Source organism: Alternaria incomplexa, assembly GCF_024043165.1.
Source record: "Alternaria incomplexa strain BMP 0042 chromosome Unknown scaffold_3, whole genome shotgun sequence".
Lineage (NCBI taxonomy): Eukaryota > Fungi > Ascomycota > Dothideomycetes > Pleosporales > Pleosporaceae > Alternaria > Alternaria incomplexa.
In genome coordinates, this window is record NW_026249852.1 from 748,772 (window position 1) to 768,149 (window position 19,378).

General features: G+C 53.6%; 8 protein-coding genes across 8 annotated transcripts; 4 read left to right on the forward strand and 4 right to left on the reverse strand.

Annotated features, from left to right (window-relative positions):
* Positions 1–258: 258 nt before the first annotated feature.
* ARB1 (ABC transporter ATP-binding protein arb1) lies at positions 259–2,220 on the forward strand (the record flags this gene model as incomplete). The annotated part of the gene is made up of 3 exons (XM_051432207.1): positions 259–852; positions 902–2,043; positions 2,094–2,220. 3 exons carry the CDS (start codon positions 259–261, stop codon positions 2,218–2,220), a joined length of 1,863 nt encoding a protein of 620 aa, XP_051293629.1.
* A 677-nt stretch (positions 2,221–2,897) lies between these two features.
* FYV10 (GID complex subunit containing RING finger motif) lies at positions 2,898–4,301 on the forward strand (the record flags this gene model as incomplete). The annotated part of the gene is made up of 3 exons (XM_051432208.1): positions 2,898–2,948; positions 3,004–3,813; positions 3,864–4,301. 3 exons carry the CDS (start codon positions 2,898–2,900, stop codon positions 4,299–4,301), a joined length of 1,299 nt encoding a protein of 432 aa, XP_051293630.1.
* Positions 4,302–4,553: 252 nt separating this feature from the next.
* Positions 4,554–5,630, reverse strand: J4E90_002632 (uncharacterized protein; the record flags this gene model as incomplete). Its single annotated transcript, XM_051432209.1, has 1 exon — positions 4,554–5,630. One exon carries the CDS (start codon positions 5,628–5,630, stop codon positions 4,554–4,556), a length of 1,077 nt encoding a protein of 358 aa, XP_051293631.1.
* Positions 5,631–5,964: 334 nt separating this feature from the next.
* TCA8 (Succinate--CoA ligase [ADP-forming] subunit alpha, mitochondrial) lies at positions 5,965–7,265 on the reverse strand (the record flags this gene model as incomplete). Its single annotated transcript, XM_051432210.1, has 7 exons — positions 5,965–6,465; positions 6,518–6,600; positions 6,650–6,675; positions 6,724–6,786; positions 6,840–6,966; positions 7,026–7,054; positions 7,108–7,265. 7 exons carry the CDS (start codon positions 7,263–7,265, stop codon positions 5,965–5,967), a joined length of 987 nt encoding a protein of 328 aa, XP_051293632.1.
* A 622-nt stretch (positions 7,266–7,887) lies between these two features.
* On the reverse strand, positions 7,888–9,040 carry J4E90_002634 (uncharacterized protein; the record flags this gene model as incomplete). The annotated part of the gene is made up of 3 exons (XM_051432211.1): positions 7,888–8,011; positions 8,061–8,750; positions 8,802–9,040. The coding sequence occupies 3 exons, from the start codon at positions 9,038–9,040 to the stop codon at positions 7,888–7,890; spliced, it is 1,053 nt and encodes a 350-aa protein (XP_051293633.1).
* A 492-nt stretch (positions 9,041–9,532) lies between these two features.
* J4E90_002635 (uncharacterized protein) lies at positions 9,533–12,263 on the forward strand (the record flags this gene model as incomplete). The annotated part of the gene is made up of 3 exons (XM_051432212.1): positions 9,533–9,970; positions 10,018–10,386; positions 10,437–12,263. The coding sequence occupies 3 exons, from the start codon at positions 9,533–9,535 to the stop codon at positions 12,261–12,263; spliced, it is 2,634 nt and encodes an 877-aa protein (XP_051293634.1).
* A 577-nt stretch (positions 12,264–12,840) lies between these two features.
* Positions 12,841–13,528, forward strand: J4E90_002636 (uncharacterized protein; the record flags this gene model as incomplete). Its single annotated transcript, XM_051432213.1, has 3 exons — positions 12,841–12,860; positions 12,916–13,076; positions 13,134–13,528. 3 exons carry the CDS (start codon positions 12,841–12,843, stop codon positions 13,526–13,528), a joined length of 576 nt encoding a protein of 191 aa, XP_051293635.1.
* A 724-nt stretch (positions 13,529–14,252) lies between these two features.
* On the reverse strand, positions 14,253–16,519 carry J4E90_002637 (uncharacterized protein; the record flags this gene model as incomplete). Its single annotated transcript, XM_051432214.1, has 6 exons — positions 14,253–14,345; positions 14,400–14,938; positions 14,993–15,078; positions 15,131–15,773; positions 15,823–16,294; positions 16,496–16,519. The coding sequence occupies 6 exons, from the start codon at positions 16,517–16,519 to the stop codon at positions 14,253–14,255; spliced, it is 1,857 nt and encodes a 618-aa protein (XP_051293636.1).
* Between the last annotated feature and the right edge of the window lie 2,859 nt (positions 16,520–19,378).

Below are 19,378 nucleotides of genomic sequence, written 5' to 3' on the forward strand. Positions count from 1 at the left end.
TCGCATTGTTTGACCAGCCCTGGCCGTTCCTTACTCTCAAATCCTCTCTTGCTACACCACTTCCAGCGCTTCATCACTCCACTCGTTTTCACATCCGAGTGTCGCGCTTTGAACAGGACGCGAAACTGAAACCTTTGGGTATCGACACCTATCGATAAGAGACTTAGCGGGGCACAGATTGACGTTGATCCCAACCCTACGAAATTTCCTCCTCCCTCCACCACCCCAGAGTCTTCACCCATAAACCACTAAGACACCATGGTCTCCGCCTCAAAAGCTGCCCGCCAGGCGAAGCGCGCCGCCGACGGCGATGTGAAGCCCAAGAAGACGGCCACGTCCAAGTTGTCCTCCAAGGCCAACTCCAAGAATGCCTCCAAGGCCAACTCTGAGAACGGCGACGAGGCCGAGGACCTCGAGCTGAACGAGGAGGTCAAGAAGCTGACCATGCAGGAGGACAAGCACGGTCTGTCCGACCGCGTCACCACCGGTGTGCTTGCCTCGCTCGAGCAGTCGCGCGATGTCAAGATCATCTCTGCATCGCTCGTGTTCCACGGAAAGGTCCTCTTCAACGACTCCACCCTCGAGATCAACTACGGCCGCCGATACGGTCTGTTGGGTGAGAACGGTTGCGGAAAGACGACCCTGCTCAAGGCCATCGACAAGCGCGAGTTCCCCTTCCCAGAGCACATCGACATCTACTTGCTGAACATGGGTGCCCCCAAGACTGAGCTGGGTGCCCTGGAGTGGGTTGTGCGCGAGGCTGAGAACGAGCTGGCCCGTCTCGAGAAGCTGGCTGAGGATATCCTTGAGAAGGACGGCCCCGAGAGCCCCCTCCTTGACGACATCTACGAGGTATGTACACGCCACATCAAAGTGCGGCACGCCACTAACACTATACCAGCGTCAAGAAGACATGGACCCGTCCACCTTCCACACCCGCGCATCCCTCATTCTTACCGGTCTCGGTTTCAACAAGGTTACCATCAACAAGAAGACAAAGGACATGTCCGGTGGATGGCGTATGCGTGTTGCGCTCGCCAAGGCGCTGTTCGTCAAGCCCGCCCTGCTGCTGCTCGACGACCCCACTGCCCATTTGGACTTGGAGGCCTGTGTGTGGCTCGAGGAGTACATGAAGAAGTGGGAGCGCACCCTGGTTCTCGTGTCCCACTCCATGGACTTCTTGAACGGTGTCTGCACAAACATGATCGACATGCGTCAGAAGAAGCTCCTCTACTACGGAGGTAACTACGACACATACCACAAGACCCGTACCGAGCAGGAGGTCAACCAGACCAAGGCCTACGAGAAGCAGCAAGACGAGATCAAGCACATCAAAAAGTTCATTGCTTCCGCTGGTACTTACGCCAACTTGGTCAGACAAGCCAAGTCTCGCCAGAAGATTTTGGACAAGATGGAGGCCGATGGTCTGATCGAGCCCGTTGCCGTTGACCGTGTCTTCACTTTCCGCTTTGCCGACGTCGAGAAGCTGCCCCCACCTGTCTTGTCGCTTGACGACGTTACCTTCTCTTACTCTGGAGATGCAAAGGACAACCTGTACGAGAACCTGGACTTCGGTGTCGACATGGACTCTCGAACAGCTCTTGTTGGACCCAACGGTGTTGGAAAGTCCACCCTTCTCAACATCTTCACCGGAAAGCTCAGCCCCACATCCGGTGTTGTGTCGCGCCACACTCACTTGAAGCTCGGTGTGTACAGCCAGCACTCTGCTGAACAGCTTGACCTCACCAAGTCTGCCCTTGACTTCGTCCGTGATAAGTTCCACCACATCAGCCAGGATCTTCAATACTGGCGCCAACAACTCGGTCGCTACGGTATGACTGGTGAGGCACAGACATCGAAGATGGCCACTCTGTCCGATGGTCAGAAGTCCCGTATCGTCTTCGCTCTGCTCGCTATTGAGGGACCCAACATGTTGTTGCTTGACGAGCCTACCAACGGTCTGGATATCCCTACTATTGACAGTTTGGCGGATGCCATCAACGCCTTCAGCGGTGGTGTCGTTGTTGTTTCCCACGACTTCCGGTATGTTCAATCTAACTCTCCTACTTGATCAGCCTGCTAACAATGGATAGATTGCTTGACAAGATCGCGAAGGACATTATGGTGTGCGAGCACAAGACCGTCCGCAGGTGGGACGGAACCATTGGCGAGTACAAGGACCATCTCCGCAAGAAGATGGCGTCGACTGGTGCTCTCTAAGCGGATTTTGGGGATAGTTTCGCAAGTTGCATGCGTCCTTCGAGCTGTGGAACGCAGGTACAACAAAAGTAATGGCCTTAGAGCAGGTTTCAGGATACCTCTGCAGTAGGCCGGCAGCTCATCGCTTCCTGCGTCAGTGTCGTTCTGCATGGGTAGAGGCATCTGGATTATGCGTTATGATGCATTGGGTCTTAGAGGAGTTTTAGAGTTGCCTTACGATCAGAATGATATCACATAGAAGCATGTATTGTTGTTTACATATTTTGGGTGCTGCTTGCGTTGCTAAGGGTCGTGCGTGTAGTTGTGATGATGTATTTGTGCGTGTATGTACATGATACTTCCGGTGGACAGAGGATGTTTGACATGCGTGTAATCGAGAAGAAGGATGTGCAGACAGCTGTTCTGAGGCTACGTAGGACGGACATGTGGCTATCGGTAGGTACATGTTCGGCACGTGCCTCTTGGTGAGCTATGAGCTGTGACGAGCGAGCACCCCCGCAAGCTTCCACCACGATAGTGGAGCTAAGCATCTACACCAAGCCTCCCATCTTTCCAATCTCATGCCGTTACTCTTCGAGACCTTCGCTCCCGCTGTATTTATCTGAAACCGCGACAACCCGGAATACAGCGACTCTTACACGAAGCTTTTCCTTCCTTCCTCTCACTCTCCGCCCGCCATGGCGGAGCTCACAAGTACAAAGCTCAATGCGGAGTCGCATCTCCTCCTCGTAAAGCGTCCCCGGCTACCCAGACATACCGTATTACCTACTAACTCGATCACAGGACCAACCACTCCTGCGCATGCCCTACGAGCTCTCGCGGCGCAACTTCAAAAACGCCCAGCGCGTCATCGAACACTCGTCCAGCGCACTCACCACATCCCTAACCGCCGCCACCAAAGCCGCCTCCAAGAACGCCTCCCCAGAAGCCACACTCGACTCTATCGATACCATGATAAGCAAGATGCACAACCTCAAGCGCAAACTAGAAAACCTCCACGAAGAAGAAGCGCGCATCCACCGCTCCACAAAAGCGCGCCTACAACACCTGCAAGACCTTTACGAGATGCAAAGCCTCGTCGACGTCAAATACGATGAATGGTCACGCACGCGGTTAAGCCGCTTACTCGTGGATTACCTGCTAAGAGAGGGGTATGCAGAGAGCGCAGCGTGTCTGGCGAAGAGCAAAGGAATCACCGAGCTCGTGGATGTGGATGCATTCGTTGCGTGTCACAAAATTGAGAAGAGTTTACGGGAAGGCATGAGTACAACATTGGCGCTTGAGTGGTGCAAGGAACATGGCAAAGAACTCAAGAAGGGGGGTAGCCTGCTCGAATTCGAGCTCAGGCTGCAGCAGTATATTGAGTTGGTGAGACAGGGACACGAGGCCGGGTTGAGCGGTATGGATGGGTTGGAGACACAAGATGATGGTATGCATGGAGTCAGCATAGGGGGCGGAGGTGGAGAAACGAAGTTGATGGAGGCGAGGGCGCATGCAAAGAAGTATTTGAGTACGAGTGGGGATTTCGAATTGATGAGGAGGGCCGCGGGCATGTTGGCGTATAGGCCGTGGGACGAGGTGGAACCTTATGCTGTGAGTCTCCCCAGACCGCTGATGGTCCCTATCTCTAACATTCCTTCTAGTCTTTCTACTCGGCATCAAGGTGGTCGCATCTGGCCGATTGCTTCGTCGCGACTCATCACACCCTCTACGCCCTGCCCCCGCGGCCGCTCCTCCACGTCGCCTTGAGCGCCGGTCTCTCCGCGCTCAAGACACCCGCCTGCCATTCCGCCTACACACCCTCCTCCACAAACGCCGCTTCCTCTACCACGACCGTATGCCCAATCTGTAGTACCGAGCTCAACGAGCTGGCGCGCAACGTTCCCTACGCCCTCCACACTAAGAGTATCGTGGAAGACAGTCCCGTAGTACTGCCCAACCATCGCATCTACGGCTCCGAGAGACTGCGCGTCTTCAACGAGAAGGTTGGCACGGAAGAGGGATTCGTAAGGGACCCGGCAGAAGGACTGAGCGGCAAGCAGTGGCCTGAGAGCGAGGTCCGGAAGGTTTATGTTATGTGATGTTTTGTCTGTCTTTCTGTCTTCTAGCGGCATTTGTATGATAGTCCGGTATAGCGTGGCGTTTTGGTATGGGAATCTGCTCGGCGCGGTATGGGTCGGCGTACCTGATTCTTTCATGTGTAGATAGGAAGGACCTCAAGGCCTTGGGTATTGTTCCTAAGCTCAATGAACACTTTACGCTTCGCCCGCAAGCATGCACTTGTTCCGTGTCGGAGGTATTGCTCAACCGTGCGCGTCTCCGCCATCTCCAGCTCACTCGTCGTCTTCATCCTCCTCATCTTCGTCCATCGCCCTCTTCATCGCCTCTTTCTGACTTGGCAGTCGCCCACCTCTGCCCACCTTGGCCTGCCTCGCCATCTCCTTCTCCTCATCACTATCCGCAACCAACGGAATCTTCTCAAACACAAACATGCGCGCCGCCCTATCCTCACCCTTCCACCCCGTCTCCATTGCTCCCAGCGTCCTCACATGATGATACCCCGGATACTGGCTCCAATCAAACTGCCAGCTCTCCACCACCTTCAACCCCGCATGGCGCGCCAGATCCCTGATGTTCCACAGCGTGTACGGCTCGCCTTCGAAGAGCGTGACGATGATCTTGCCGCCCATGCGGAGGAAAGGGCGGATGGGTTGCTGGGGCGGGCTGCCTTTCTTGTTATCATCCTGGTTCCGCAGGATTTGTAGTCGTCGTTTGGGATTCGAGGTGTCGAGGCAGGATTTGAAGAAGGATACCAATAGGGCTTGGTTGGCGCGCACTTGTCGGTTTACGTCGGTGGATAGGCCGCCTGTGTGCGGGAACATGAAGGCGATTATGTCCCAGCCTTCTTCGTCGTTGTCATCGTCGTCGTCGCGGTTACACCGTAGGTGTTTGTAGCTGGATAGTTTTGTAGCGTCGATGTCGTGGTGGAGGGGGACGGGTGGTGTTAGGGAGGAGAGTTCGGTTTGGATTTCTCTAAAGGAAGGGTATTTGCTGTGGACGTCTTCTTCGTTGTCGTAGCTCGTTGCCGTTACGTTTGCGCAGCCGTGTTCTATGGCGAGGGAGCGCGTGAAGCTGAAGTCGCCTTCGCCGACGAGGAGTATGTGGTCGTACTCGCCAAAGGGAATTTTGTGCTTCTTCTTTGGGGGTTGCGCGTGGGCGGGCGTCGTTGCAGGTGTGGATGCTGCTGCTGCGTTTGGTGCGCTCATCTTCTGCTTCTTGTTTGCTGGAGTTTTTGCCGTGGGTTTGGAGTCGGCCGCTGCTTTCGCATTCTTCTTGTGGAACGCGAAGATCTTCTTCTCACCTTCGCGCTTGAGCTCGCGACGGGCGCGCTTGGTCTTTGTTTTTGACATGCTGTTGCTGTGTTTGTGATTGCAGAGTGCAGTCAATTGGATGCGGCTCGGAGGTTTGCGGGGAACTCGACGAAAATGATTAGTTTGGGTCACGCCCAAGCAGGGTTCAGGATCTGCATGTGAAAAGAGGGCTGCATGCACGTCAGCACGATACCTGCACATTACTCAGTAGAACCTTTATAGCAAGCCAAACCATGATTAGAGAGGATATGGTCTGAAGATGCACACACGATGGATTGCTCTTATGACTAAAATGTACAATGGACCTAATGCAGCAGCCACAATATGCAAGCCGGCACGTTCAAGCAGTTCAATGAAACATCGTTATGACTGCTTATATCAAGTCGCGCTTGACGAACTGGTCGTAGAGAGTTGATCCTAGCTTGGCGGGGGAGCGCTCAACAGTGACACCAGCAGCCTCAAGCGCGGTGATCTTGGAGTTGGCATCACCCTTTCCACCACTAACAATGGCACCAGCGTGACCCATTCTCCTGCCTGGCGGTGCAGAGATACCAGCGATGAAGCTGACAACGGGCTTGTTGGCAGTGTTGTACTCCTTCAAGAAGTCTGCGGCATCCTCCTCGGCGGAACCACCAATCTCACCAATCATGATGATACCGTCAGTCTCCTCGTCCTTCAGGAAGACATTCAGGCAGTCGATGAAGTTGGTTCCGGAGAAGGGGTCACCGCCGATACCGACAACGAGTGACTGGCCAAGGCCGGCTTGGGTGGTCTGGTTGACGGCTTCGTATGTGAGGGTTCCGGAACGAGAAACAATACCGACGCGGCCGCGCTTGTGGATGAAGCCTGGCATGATACCAATCTTGCATTGACCCTATTCAAGTCAACGTCACATCCCGACTGGAAGAGGTAGGCAAAGAACGTACGGGAGCGATGATACCGGGGCAGTTGGGACCGACCATGCGAGACTTGTTCTGTGTCTTGAGCATGTCTGTGATGCGGACCATGTCTGCGTCAATCAGTATATGTGCCTCGTTGACCATGTCTGTAGTTCATACCGTGTTGCGGGATACCCTCAGTAATACTGTCGGTTGTAAGTTTCCAAGTATCCGAGTTTGATGTGTACACCTACGTCACAATCAGAGGAACCTCTGCGTTGATAGCCTCCTCGATACTGGCAGCAGCGACTGGCGGGCTACAAGTCTGTTAGATCGCATGGTCTGTATGCGGCTGTGGGGTATGGCGTACGGAACGAAGATGGCAGTAGCGGAAGCCTGAGTCTCCTTCATGGCCTCTGCTACATTCTTGAAGACGGGCAGTCCAAGGTGCTCGGTGCCCGCCTTCTTGGGGTTTGTGCCTCCAACAACCTTTGTGCCTGTCGCCCTGTCAGTCCTCCCCCTCACAAGATTATATCAGCGGGTCCGTTGCGCATACCGTATTCAATGGCTTGTTGTGCGTGGAAGCTGGTCCTGCATTAGCCCCTCTTCCGACCACGCGCTCTTGCAGTCGCACTCACGTTCCCTGCTTTCCCGTGAAGCCCTGGAACAGGACCTTGGTGTCGCCGTTGATGCGAAGGTTCTTAATCGTCTCGGCATACTGCGAGGAAGCGGTCGCATACTGCCTGGTAGCGGCCTTTGAGAGCGCAGAGCGCATGGGTTGCCGGATTGCCTGCATCGTGACGGGTATGGTGGTCACGGAAGCAACTCTGGGGTTTTTGGAGGGTATCGCGGGTCGGTTTAGTGGTGGTTAGCGGTCTGAGCGAAGCTGCGACATGGCGGGAGTTCTTCGGGGGAGCTTGGCCAACCTAAAATCTCGTGCCAGGGTCCGTCCGCGCCCGACAACTTCACGAAAATAACTCGTCTATCGAGGGCACATCCCGATAGGTTGCAGTCTCATGTCGAGATGAAGAGGCCGAACATTTAAATCATAAAGACATTCTGCTTGGTCTGCGTATCCCAGTACTGTGGTTCTGAACATGGTGCTGCTCGCGATGTATGTTTTCAAGCCGCGGTCCTCAACATTCACCCATGTTGCAGTGCACGTTTCGCAATAGTAAGACATTCGCGGCGGGCATACATGACGGTTAGACAGAGACCTATTTTGTGCTTCATCTAGCTCAAATCTACAACCGTCCATGTTATTCTCATTCTTCGTTGCGCGGTGTACTATAGTCTTTCTTTAACTGGACAGAAACAAAATGCAGGATGGATACATGCGATGAATGCAATGTATCGTAAGACGTATATAATTCTTACATGTTCTACACAGTTTATACACAATGGTCGGACACAGATATTTAGTCGTTTAGCTTGCCGTAGAATGGGATTCCAATGGATTGGAGGAGTAGACGTGCGTCCTTGTTGTTGGTGGCATCGGTTTGGATGGTGATGTGGCAACCGGGAATCATCTTTGGTGGGTATCTGAACTGTGTCAGTCGGAGCATAGATTACTAGAGGAAAGCAGACTCACGCATCATAGTTGACCTCAATTTCCGGGAAGAGGGCAAGTTGGTCTGGGGTGAGACCAAAGCTCATGTTACCGTGTCCGTCTCCAGACGAACCTGGTACTCCTTTCCACTCCTTGATCCTTGGCAGGACCACATCGATGAGTTTTGTCAGAAAGTGCTCCGCATCTTCCCGCTCCATCTTGGCCGTCACCGAGACATATCTGCCCGCACGCAAGCCCCACCCAACGACATTGTGTCTCGCCTTGTGCGACACGGCTCGTACATTGCTGATGGCCTGCAGGATCATACCTGCGACGTGCAGATTCCCGCTGTTCTCTTGCGCTTCTGGCACCATGGAGTGGACTGTGACGCCTGTGATCTTGGGTATGTTGCGGAAAGTGCGGGGCTCTTGAAGCAGCCGGAGCACCTCACCCTTACCTCGTGGAGGCCTGAGGGGGCGGTTTTTGAAGTACGGGGAGTCGCCAGTCCATTCTCGTAGTCTTTGCTCCGTCTTGGGAGCGCGGTAACCGGGAGGGTAGTGCTGATATGTGAGGGTGAGGAGATCGGACGCGATCTTGCTCTGGTAGGTTTGCTCGAGACGGGACAGGCTGAAGGGTCCAGGCTGGAAGAGTCGCGAAGAGGGATCCGACTCGGGAGGTGGCTGGTGGGGGTGCAGAGGGCCGCGGTAGTATTTGGGGGATCGGTACTGGTATCTGGTATGTATGAGCCTGTGTGTCTACTGGTGCATGCTTCAGCGGCCGTACCTGCTTGGCGGCAGCTGCTTGTTTCCTCTCCTCCGCAGCCGACTCCGCTCTACGGGGTCGTAGTTCTTTGCCAGCTCCTGCGATGGCGGCGGGACCTCGAATGATGATGCATCTTCAATTTCGCGGACTGCTTCGGACGAGGCATTGCGGCGGCACAGGGGGACAGCCGCGCGGATGGCGGGTCTGGTGCTGTTGCAGAGGGCCGTGGCCGTGCGGAATGGCAGCTCGCGCAGTGCCATGGGTGTGTGGTGCGGCGTCGTCGTGGGTACGGCCTCACAGCATGCGACAGCGTCTCCAACGGACTTTTCCTCGGAATACGCTATACGCGAGACGCGAGGGCGGCAGGGATGGGCGGTTCTAGGGTCCGCGGCTAGCCAATAGGGCTACCCCACTCGTCCGCACCTGCCACTGCTCCAGGTCGGACGTCAGCTCGCGACATGCGGCTGATCGGCATCGGGGACATGCTGTGCTCTTCTCTTTCTTTTTGTGTCGTGCGTTGAGGTCACTGTCTGTCGGCCGCTCCTCTGACCGCGCGTCACCATTGCGCTTTCACCGACAAACTCCCAGCGGCCGCCAGCCAGCCCCAAACACCCGCTCGCTTCCCCACCGACCACCGGGCTCAGGGCTTGTCTGCACCTTCCTCCACCACCGAACCCAAGCTCGCTGCCTGCCCCGCTACCCACCGCCGCGTTCCCTTCACTGAATGGGTCTCGCCTTCACCGTCCACCACCATGAACGGCATGTCACGCTTTCTCAGCCGGCGCGACAAGCATCATGAGAAGCGCGCGTCCAAGCACGCCCATACCAAAGTACGCCTGAGCTCCTTCGCTTCTGTCAACTCTCTCAGTCCTTTGCTATGCTCTGCCGCCGTTGCGCTGCCGGAAGACTCGCCCAGCTGCCAGCGGCGCTTGTCTGCCGGCATCGAGACGCTGTACCACAAGCTCCCATTTGTACTGCGAACATCGGTAGAGGATAGTCTTCTATTTCTACACCAGAAGCTACCATGCCGTGCTTCTTCTCTTACACCCAACGCCGATCCACCTTCAACATCGCATTCTTCTGACTATGTGTCTCTACAGTCCAAATCCACCAATGCTTCGCCCGACCTCTACAGGATATTCACGAGCGAAGGTCCCAGACCGCCAGCGAACAATGAGTCCGAGAAGAAGGTACGCGAGGGAACAAGGCTGCATGCAACCTGGCTAACCGGCTGCAGGTCAAGATGCTCCTTTCACGCCTACAAGGCGCTGGCATAACCAGCATGGGAGAGGAACAGGCCGAACATGCCCTCGCCTGGCATCCCAACGACATCGACAAAGCCTACGATCTTCTAGTGCTCGCCAACGAATCGCTCGAAGGCGAGCTGAAGGACTTCAGTCCTGATGTGACCATGCTGGGCGCCATAAACCGGAACATGGTGACATGCTACCTGGACGCACTGCTGTTTGCCATGTTCGCGCGTCTCGACAGCTTTGAGGCCATGTTGTATGACAACTTTGAGGATGAGCCAAGGAAGAAATTGGCGGCTGTGTTGCGCTTATGGGTCAATCTCTTGAGGAGTGGTCAGCTCATCAAGGTCGATTTGGTACGACCTACCTCGTCATCCAACTCCTCCGTGGCTAACGCACATCGTAGACAAAGCACCTCCAGGATTCGCTTGCCAAGTGCGGATGGGAAGATGCTGCACAGGTCCGTCAACAAGACGCTTCGGAAGCTTTCACTTTCATCACTGGTGCGCTCGAGCTGCCGCTACTCACCCTCAAGATGGACATCTACCACACCGGACGTGAAGACAAGGAAGATGACCACAAGTTCGTCAACGAACGGCTGCTCGAAGTCGCCATTCCAGAACAAGAAGGCGATGACGTTGTCACATTGGAAGACTGTTTGGAAACCTATTTCAATAACAGAATCGAGGTCAAGCGATACCTGCAACGCCAAAATACGATAGCATCCATCAAGTCCAAAGACGAAGAATTCGTAGACAAGGATCCCGAGAAGAATGAGACAATACATATAGAGACGATGGAGATGGAGGGCTCGATGACTCCTCTCGTCTCTACGCCGATGACTTACGAGCCAAGCACACCACTAACTCCAACGCGACCAAATCTGCAAGGCCGCCGTCGCGCTGATAGTATCTTCAGCCAGCGATATACACGTCAGTCACAGGAAACGAGCAAGTTTGATGAGAAGAAGCACGTCGAGGACATGCTGGACAACAGCTCCAGCGGCCGACCACGATCAGCCTCTCTACTTAAGAAGGAGATTCTCATGCCGGCTTGGCAGTTCTTCAGTCTTATCCCCTGGTATACCGACAATGTACCAAAGACCGATGCTCAAGTCGCTGCGCATTTCTCGGTGAAGCGTCCGGTTCTCGGCATATGCCTGAAGAGATATACGATGACGCCGCACGGCGCTCCAAAGCGTCTGAATACATATATCGACATTCCGCTTGATATCGGTTTACCTCACTTCATATCTGATGATCGGATGAAAGAAGAAGGCCCGCTGTTTGGCAATTTCAAACTTGTCCTCCAGTCTGTCGTCTGTCATCGGGGCGTATCAGTCGACTCTGGCCACTATATTGCGCTTGTCCGTGCCAACGCTCGCGAACGACCTGGCACCGCGCAATCAGATTCGGAGGAAGAGCTGGAAAAGTGGATACGCTTTGACGATCTCTCGCCGCAACGGGTGACTGAAGTTGACATTAAGACAGCCTTGCGAGAAGAGTCACCGTATCTGCTCTTTTACCAAGTGCAGCCTATCGATGAAGAGCTCGCTTCCCGGGGAGATCCGCCCACATATGCAGAAGCGCAATCAGGAGTTCCGTCCGTCGACCCTTCACGAGAAACGCTGGCTTCCCTGCCCTCTACAACAGCCGCGGATGCCGAGGCCGGTGTAGAGAACGACAACTTCAACACCAAAGATCCGCATACTGAATCCAATTCTACAGACGAGCCAGCTAGTCGAACCAGCATGTCCAGCAATCGGCGCAGCAGCACCGCGATCGAGGATGGCGAAGGCAGCCTACGTGGCCGAACTGAACCGCAAACACCAGATGATCAGAAAAGCAGCTTCTTGTCCGTATCCCGGCGCGGCTCTCGAATATGGTTGTCTGGGAACAACAGAAGTCGACCAGGTAGTCCAAGCGGCGAGACTCGTTTGTCTCTTACGTTATCGAGGCTAACGGGACGCGGTAGCAAGGACAAGCTGGTTACGACTGAAGCAGCTCCCAGCGACGAACCTCACATTGTGATTGAAAAAGTGAAGAGCGTAGAGAACGATCAACAGGGCCACTCTCCGGCCAAAGAGAAGAAAGAAGCAGGTCTATCGGGCAGCAAGAGCAAGAAGGAGAAGAAAGACAGACGGAGGAGCAAGAGTAGGGAACCTGGTACAGTCCTAGACAAAGGGAAGAATAAGGACAAGAACAGGCCGGATCGCGAATGTCTGGTGATGTGAGGAAGGCAGGATTTGTGTATGTGGGAGAAATTCCTCTCTGTTTGTTCGTTGGTTGTTTGCATTGCATATCGCCGCGACACCGTTTCGCGATTAGGTATCTACGAAGCCGGCGAGGGAGTTTTGAATCATTAGCGCGGCGTCATTGGAACATACAGAGTATGGCTTGATATTGGATTTGTTATGGCATATGCATGTTGAGGTCTATAGATGAGATACCCTGCATCAGAACGATCAGAAGGCGCGAATGGCCTTTACAATCTTCCATCATATACCTGTGCACCTTCTATACTCGTGACGCGCACCAAAACTTCTGTGTCGTTCTCGCCCTATGTGTCTAGAGAAGGCATTAGATAAGACTAGAAGGGTGAATGCCTGTTGGGGCTAGCCAGCGGCGGGCAACAACCTGGCCTCTTGGATCGCGCTAATCATGACCCTCGCCCACCACAAAAGTCGCCCGCTTGTTCTTAACCCTCTCACCCACGTTCCGCGCAACCACATCTCTACCCCCAGCTTCTTGTCAAACGATCGCGAAAGCGACTTCAATTCTTCACCCGAACAATCCGCTTCCAACGTCACCATGGCCATCAGCCCGCAAATGTACGCCGGATCCACTGCGCCCGGTGTTGAAGACAGTTTGCTAACTCGACTGCAGTTCCAACCTGGTCATCATCCTGGGATTTATGCAAATCTCCAAGAAGATACCTTTCGACGATCCGACTGTCCTCAACGGCGTGCGCGCGCTCTACATCGTCTCCAACCTGATCATCGCGGGTATCTACCTCTACGTGCAGGCGCAGATCAACAAGAAGAATGGTGCGTGGAAAGAAGAGCCCAGGGTAGACCGACACAGCGACTAACAAAACACCACAGACATGACGGTCGTCAAATACGTCGAGCCGGCCCCGATGGGCTCAGGCGAGGAGCCGAAATTCGTCGCTACCACCGTCAAAGCCTACGACCTGCAGAAGCTGCGCGAGCTCTTCAAGGCCCAGCTGATGGGTGTCGGCATGATGGGCGTGATGCACCTTTACTTCAAGTACACCAACCCGCTCCTCATCCAGTCCATCATCCCCCTCAAGGGCGCGTTCGAAGGCAACCTCGTCAAGGTCCACCTCTTCGGCCAGCCGGCAACCGGTGACCTCGCTAGGCCGTGGAAGGCGGCTGGTGGCATGATGGGCGCCATGAGCGGCGGCGAGATCAAGACGGATAAGAAGAGCATCGAGGCTGCTGAGCGTGCGGGCCGTGGCGGTGTCAAGGACGAGTAGATGGGCTGGCGTGCCGTTTCTACGGGGTTCCCAGGCATATGGTGTGCATGGGAGCTGTCTTTTTTGAAAGAGCTTGTTCGGTTCGCTCGCACTTTACGTACGAACTTGGTTGAGCGACTATGCGCTTTCTAATTGTATAACATGGACGTCTGATGCTTTTGCCATTCGCCAACTTAATTCGACGGCTTGTACAAACACACTGCATGCGGCTTGTCTTTACGTGTCCATGTAATCGGATGCTTTCTTGTTGTTCGACTCCTACAGCTAACCTTACCACAAAGACCCGCTCCTCTATGTTCGATCTATGGAACGCCTGACCCTGATAAACCTTGAGCTCTATGCCAACACGCACATATCCGTCCGTTCCAGCCGTCGTCCAGGGCGGACCTCCAGCAAACGCCATACTAAACACAACACATGAACAGCAAGAGTGGTGGATTAGGTCTCCTTAGCCCATGTCCGACTCGCGTCGAAAACCGAGACAACGCTAAAAGGGTCACCGGTTCGCTTGCGAACAACGGCATCGTCCAGGGGAGTTTAGAGAACCAAATGATGCGTCGGTGGCAGATATTATTGAGAGTAGAGTGATTGGCGAAGATGATAAGTGAATGTTCGTCGTCTGCTCTTACCTAGGGAAGAGCCCCTCGTGGACGTAATGACCGCGCTACGGTCCTTTGGGTTGGAGTTTTGAATGAAGCTATTCGTGCGACTTGCTGCATTGCTTTCATATTCCCCCGCTCCACTGAGGAAAGTAGCCATCTTGCAACGGCATGGCTGCAGGTTCATTTTCGTAGTTAAAAGGGTCGCCCCAGAAACCCTGGGTTTGTTAGCCAATCGACCCCGTCTACCTGATCATGTCATGGTCACTTACGAAATCAAAGTCGGGAATTACGTCCGTGCTGGCTTGTACGTCGCCTACGATGTTGTTGATGTTATTGAGATTGATGTCATCCCAGCAAGGCGCATTGTCTTGCATAGACTGCATAGACTGCAGCAAGTCGGGTTGAGTCTGCATGGGTTCTGGTTGAGATGGTCCTGGCATGTTTTGTTGGTTATAAGCTGCAGACGGGTTTTGGTAGGCGTAGCTTGGGATGCCTTGCATTGCCGGATAAACGCCCGTGTTACTGTTGGGTGCGTTGTTGTTCAGCGGCATGGGAATGGAAGGCACGATGGGTTGGCTGACGTAGGTAGTCGATGGCTGCGGCGGCCCTCTTGGCGAGAGATTGTGTTCTGAGACGGCCTTGTCGATCATGTTTTTGACTGCCTGCCATGCTTTGGCGCTGTTGTTCTCGCGGAGGATACGAGACATCTGGAGGGCTCTTAGAGCGCGTTGGCGGTCAGGTGCGTTGAAGAGGGGGTTGCGGAGTTCTGATAGGATATGCATGATGGCTTGGAAAGACGCAATTCCTCCTTTGAAAGTTAGCTCTTGTGTCTCACTGGGTAGGTATTGTCGGGGTTACGGACCAATGTGCCATTGGAAGCGAGCAGCATCGACATCGGCTGCCGCTCCGTTTAGTGTTTCGACGCAGTTTACTGACTTCTCGAATATCCTAGCATTATCAGCCATTGTTGTTCCTCATTAGGGCCCTGATTGGAACATACGATCGGCGGATCTCGTCCGAAAAGACTACATCGCGGTAAGCACGCGGCATCCGAAGCCAAAACAGTAAGTAGGCACGCCACTCCAACAGTGAAGCCAGTCCCAGCGTCAGCCTCTCCATTGGCACCTCTGGGTTAAGGTTATGCAAATATTTTCGCTGATTCTCTTCGTGAACTTCGTCGAGCATCACTTTGATCTGCTCATAGAGATCTCTGAGTTCTTGTGCGGGATCAGGACGAGATGTTCCATGAAGCCCCGAGTCCAGCATACGACGTTCCAGGCGGTAAGTGCTTTGAACTATACGCCGTAGAGCTCGCATGCCGTTGAACCGGACAAGTTGGAACGTCATAGTAGTAAACTTCGGTTCGTCATACGGGGCTGGACCGGGACTTGCGCCATCTACAAGGTCCTCATCGTTGATGTTTCGTGGAAATAGCGTCGTGTAGAAGTCTTCGGTGATGCTCGGTTCCTGCCCTTTGCATTCTGCTGCCCGGAACTCCAAATGCCCTAGTTGATGCCACATACGCCGACGTAGCTCAATAGTCAGAGCGTCCATGGAGCCGGTCGGGAATAACGATGGATCTCGATGCAGGCCTTGATTCAAAGCGATGCGAAATGCGATGCCTATCAGCACCCACGCTTTTCCTACTATATGTATGAGCGTTGCAGGAACATAAACATCTAGTACACTTACCCATATCCTCTTCTCTGGTAATGCAGGTCAACCACAATACAAATCCCTGGAATATCTCCAGATTCGATGTTGTGAGATAGTTTTCCCGAGCCAGTGAGATCTCAACACCCAGCTGGAATCGATCGAGGAGTGATTCCTTTGTCTCGCCAAACTTGTTGTGTACTACCTTTGGAGGCAGAGAGTTGATCGCAGAGAAGTAGATGGCATAGGCCATAGGATGTGCTTCGTTGTTGTAGGTGGAAAATTTGCGCACCACCGTTGGCCTATGGGTAATTCTCACCATAGGATCTACATTTGCGAAATAGACGTCCAGCAGCGTGTCACGGTGCTCTTTTGTGCTCGGTAGCAGGTTTTCTAGATTTGATCCGGCTCCTGCGCGACCGAGGGAAAGTAAGTCAACCAGACTGCTTTGCGGCACTTCCTTCCTCTCTTCGTCGGTCTTATCACCAAGCAAGGCCTTGATGTCTTGTATCTAAAGCTCAATCAGTATTGTTCAATATTCCTAGAAACAGAGAAATACAATAAGAATGAATGTAGCTTTCGCTCGGTGCAACTCGGAGATATGTTCTGTCATGTCGAAAAGCGGCACTCACCTCATCGGCCAGTAATGCAAAATGCAGAGACGAGACAAACTGAGACTGCCCATCATTCAACAAGAGGGTCCCGTCGCCACCATCAGAAGCGATTCCTCCTCCATGGGAAGTCTGGCTATTCGACGATGGGGTCAGCGCCTCCACTTCTTTCCTGTCTAATTCAACACTGGACCGTACGGATGCCGTGGATTTCGCCCCCTGTCCCGCAACAGCTTTCTCTAAGAGATGTTCGAGTCTGTCTAACCGGGCTTGCACGTCACTGCCTTTCCCGGTCTTTCCAGTGGCCCCAGCCGTGGGTTTCGAAATCCTTCCAGTAGTAGTGGATGCCGGTATTTGATCTGTCCAGGTACACACATGACTTCCTCGCATGCAAGAACCGCATACTGGATGAACGTGATCACATTTGACTTTCCTGCGCCGACATGTCAAACAAGAGGAGATGACGCGATGTCGTCCTCCGCTGGGTTTGCTTACTGAGCCCGGCGAATTAGACGATGTGCCGACTTTCGATTCTACCATGCTCGGGGACGGTTTGCAATAGTCTGCATGAGAGTCTTGAAGTTTTCGACAGGGTGGATCGGCCCCCGGGGAGGAATTGGTTCCGTCGCGCCTTGGTGTTCGTTGCGATTCTCGCCCCGCTAGCTGACGGGCCGCCGTTACCCGTTTGGGCCTTAGCGACGATCAACAATCTTCCTCCGAGAACTATCCGACCAATGCTTTCAAAGGTTGACAGCAGCAGACACCTCGGTACATGCATGGAAGTTTCATATGCCACTCCCGTTGACGGCCTAAACGTGCTCCGAGGTCTCCAGCTTCGGATGTGGACCCTGTGTCGTCATAGTATCACATGCTAACGTCCTGTCACAGTGATAACTGCTTTCAGCTACAAAATCTGACGGTCAGAAATAAGCACGCTGACCGGAAGGAATCATTTGCGGTATTCTATTCATTCAGTTGATAGGTACCAGAACGGCGTCGGTCAGTTGTTGTGACTGGCCGTGCTTTTCGACTGCCCTGCACTATCCAAGTTACATCGCGATTCCGAAAGCGCAAGCTTGATTTGTGACCTCGGAGTTCCTAATTCCTAGTTCACGTCCTCCTTCCGCTTCGTCGACACTTACCATAGATCTACCAGCTACAGTTCTATACACTCAGATGCATTGGGTGCACGGAAAAAATTAGAGACTGGGATCCACAAAAATGTGCTTATCACAGGCAGCACAGAGGCGCTTATCGTCCACAGTTCAATAAGAACCAGCGGGATGCTGACTTGCACGGGAATGGAGGCATCTCCGGACCTCCTGACTGGATTTACATGCTCCATAAGAGTGAGAGGGTATTTTGGAACGAAAACCGACTGTGAGGATAGCAACGTCTCAGTCTTCTCGGACCAGGTCAAATTTGGAAAAACCGCCCCATCCGGTACTTGCAGTCAGCCTTGGAGGCATACCTCAGGTTCACCCTTCCCAGCCCCATTTCCATATAAGATTATTGGATGTAAATAGACAGCTGCGTCGTGTGATCGTATAACTGCTCTCAGGCAATGTTGTTCAGTTCTATTCGTATCTCACATTATATTAGAATTTCCGCCCCTATGTGGCATCGTATCTGTTACACACCCAGCGCTTTTACGCAACCATATAATAAGATATGCTTTTACCAATTGACCCCATGCAATCCGAACACCTTCAATAGATGCTGGACATTTATTTAGCTCTTTCCATCTACGGGATTTTCGTTCAAAGATCAAGATCAAGGTCAACAGCAGGCAGACAATCTTGAGCCCATTCAGACTACTCACAGCGTCATGTCGAGACACATCGAGTGCGAGAACCTACCGGAACCTTGTGGTGGAGGTGGTCTCCCTGTGGTCGGATCAGGCCTGCACGCCGTGGAGCACGAAGATGAAGGGAAGGAAGCCTGGGTTTATCAACATGTCGTTGCGGGAAACCCCACGCTCAAAGAGAACCAGTCGAAATCGTTCGGAGGTTTGAAACCGTGGCTCTTCTGGTCCATATTGGTCGTTGTAAGCATTGTCGTAATCGCTGCGTCTGTGGGTGGAGCTGTAGGTGGCTCTCTAGCAGTCAAAGGGAACAGGAAAAATGCGCCACCATCTTCTGTGCAGAGGTAGTTCCCCCATGCCTAGAGAAACCCATTGGCAAATGTATACTAATGTGTGAGCAGCGCGCCAACCGCTATACTTCTGTCCAGCACAGGCGGCTCAAGTGATCGAACGTCCTCCGGATTAGGGAGCCTCTCTTCCTCTAAACCCACGAGCGTACCCCCTTCCCTTGCAACCACGGACTGCCCAGCCAGCAACAGTACATCGTTCACACCCAGGGCACCGGAGGGCAATCCAGGACAATACGAATTCATCAAGCATTGTGGGTTTGACACCGACGGGCGGACACTGATCAAGGCCTTCGTCTTAGACCTCAATACATGTCTTGCGCTTTGCTCGAATTGGAACTACCTACAAGCTGGGGGTGATAGGTGTAATTCAGCGGCATTCAAGGTTGACGAGCCACCGCCGGGGAATTGCTGGGCAAAGACAGGGACCTCATTGAAGCTAAGGGATGGGGTGACTGCTGCTCTCCTGCAATGAAGGGGCTGGGGAAGGTACTAGGCAAGGTACCCGAAGATGATTGGTGATGTGCAGTGTGGAGAATGCGGAGGCCGGAGGTATTCTGGTACTCCAGGATGGAGCTTGTTATCGTCCTCTAGAGCGCCCGAGCGGCCTTTGCGCGCTGTGCTTTTGGCGCGTCGGAAATTGCGTATATTGCCAAGTTACCATGACAGCAGAATTGAGTTCGTGAATATGTCGTGTCAGACGGTCGTGAACACGAAAAGACATGTTGTTGCTGGCAAGAACATGGTTCAGGTGGATCCCGAAGTCGTCCCGTCGCGGTTCAGGTGACAGGCGCACGCTAGATAAGCGAAGATGCCGACAGCCTCCTCTTTTT